Genomic DNA, 1,359 nt, shown 5'->3' on the forward strand with positions numbered 1-1,359 from the left:
TCATGATATCCTCCGGCACTTAGAAATTGTTCGGCCAAATATGTCCTTCAGAGCCTGTTTGACTTGTTCATTGCGGAGAGCATAGATGTAGGGGTTAAAGAGTTGACTCACCACACAGTACACAAAGGACACAACTTTGTCAAAGTCGTGAGTGCCCCGCTGACCTGGTCGGATGTACCTGAAGATGGCACTACTGTACAATATCACAACAACCGTGAGGTGAGCAGAGCAAGTGGAAAAGGCCTTTTTCCTTCCTGTGGTGGACGGGATGCGCATGATAGTACAGATGATACAGCCATAGGAAATGATGGTGACTGTTAAAGTGCCAGGTAAGACCACTACAGCTGCAACCAAGAGCATTACCTCAATGTGTCCCGTGTCCCTGCAGGAGAGTTGGAGCAATGCGGCTGTATCGCAGTAGAAGTGGTTTATGACATTGGGGTCACAGAACGGTAACAGCACAACCATAAATGTTGGGGGAAAGATTAAGAGAAAACTCATCACCCAGCAGCCCAGCACTAACTGGAAGCAGACCCTACCATTCATGATGGTGCCATAACGCAAGGGATGGCATATAGCCATGTAGCGGTCAAAGGACATCATAGCCATATGGAAAAATACACAGGTGCCCAGGAGGAAGAACAACAACAACTGAAGGAAACAACCAGGGAGGGAAATAGATTTTCTCTCTGTCAGGAGGCTGTAGAGGAACCTGGGCATGATGACAGAGGTGAAGCAGATTTCCAAGAGGGAGAAGTTCCTGAGGAAGAAATACATGGGGGACTGGAGGCGATGGTCCACCAGGGAGAGGGTGACAACAGTGATGTTTCCTATCACAGTCAATAAGAAAACAACTAATAGAACCGCAAACAGGATGATGTTGACATGGTGGTAGTTAGACAGTCCTACGATGATGAATTCCACCACCATGGTCTGGTTCTTCATTCTTCACTCATCTTTAAAGAAAAAATATTAAAAACATGTCAAAACCAGAGCCTATTGGACAATAGGGACAGAACGCTTAGAGAAAAAATCTGTAAATAAATAGAACTAATCTCTTCAATGGGAATTGGGTGTCTAACAGACATGGGCTCAATGAAACAATCCTGATAGAGCAACTAAAAACAATTACTGATAGTTGGAGAGAGAGAGAGAGAGAGAGAGAGAGAGAGTACTGGAGGGGAAGGGAGAATTAAAATAATTTTATTTTAAACATTCATAAGTTTTGCCACAATTTTTCATTGATTATAAGGCCAGAAGGCAACAGTATGATCATCTATCCTGATCGCCTCTATAGAACAGACCAAGGAATGTCCCTGAATTAGCTACTGTTAGAACTAGAGCGTAGCTTTTAAAGAA

The 1,359-nt window shown here is 43.8% G+C and overlaps 1 protein-coding gene across 1 annotated transcript; it reads right to left on the bottom strand.

The window, feature by feature from the left end:
* LOC128846993 (olfactory receptor 6C76-like) lies at positions 1-945 on the bottom strand. Its single transcript, XM_054046307.1, has one exon. The coding sequence runs from the start codon at positions 943-945 to the stop codon at positions 1-3; it is 945 nt and encodes a 314-aa protein (XP_053902282.1).
* Between the last annotated feature and the right edge of the window lie 414 nt (positions 946-1,359).

The sequence above is a fragment of the Malaclemys terrapin genome, chromosome 12 (assembly GCF_027887155.1).
Source record: "Malaclemys terrapin pileata isolate rMalTer1 chromosome 12, rMalTer1.hap1, whole genome shotgun sequence".
Lineage (NCBI taxonomy): Eukaryota > Metazoa > Chordata > Testudines > Emydidae > Malaclemys > Malaclemys terrapin.

Bases quoted from the DNA above. Each gene is read 5' to 3' on its own strand.
- LOC128846993 (XM_054046307.1), bottom strand. From the start codon at position 945: ATGAAGAACCAGACCATGGTGGTGGAATTCATCATCGTAGGACTGTCT.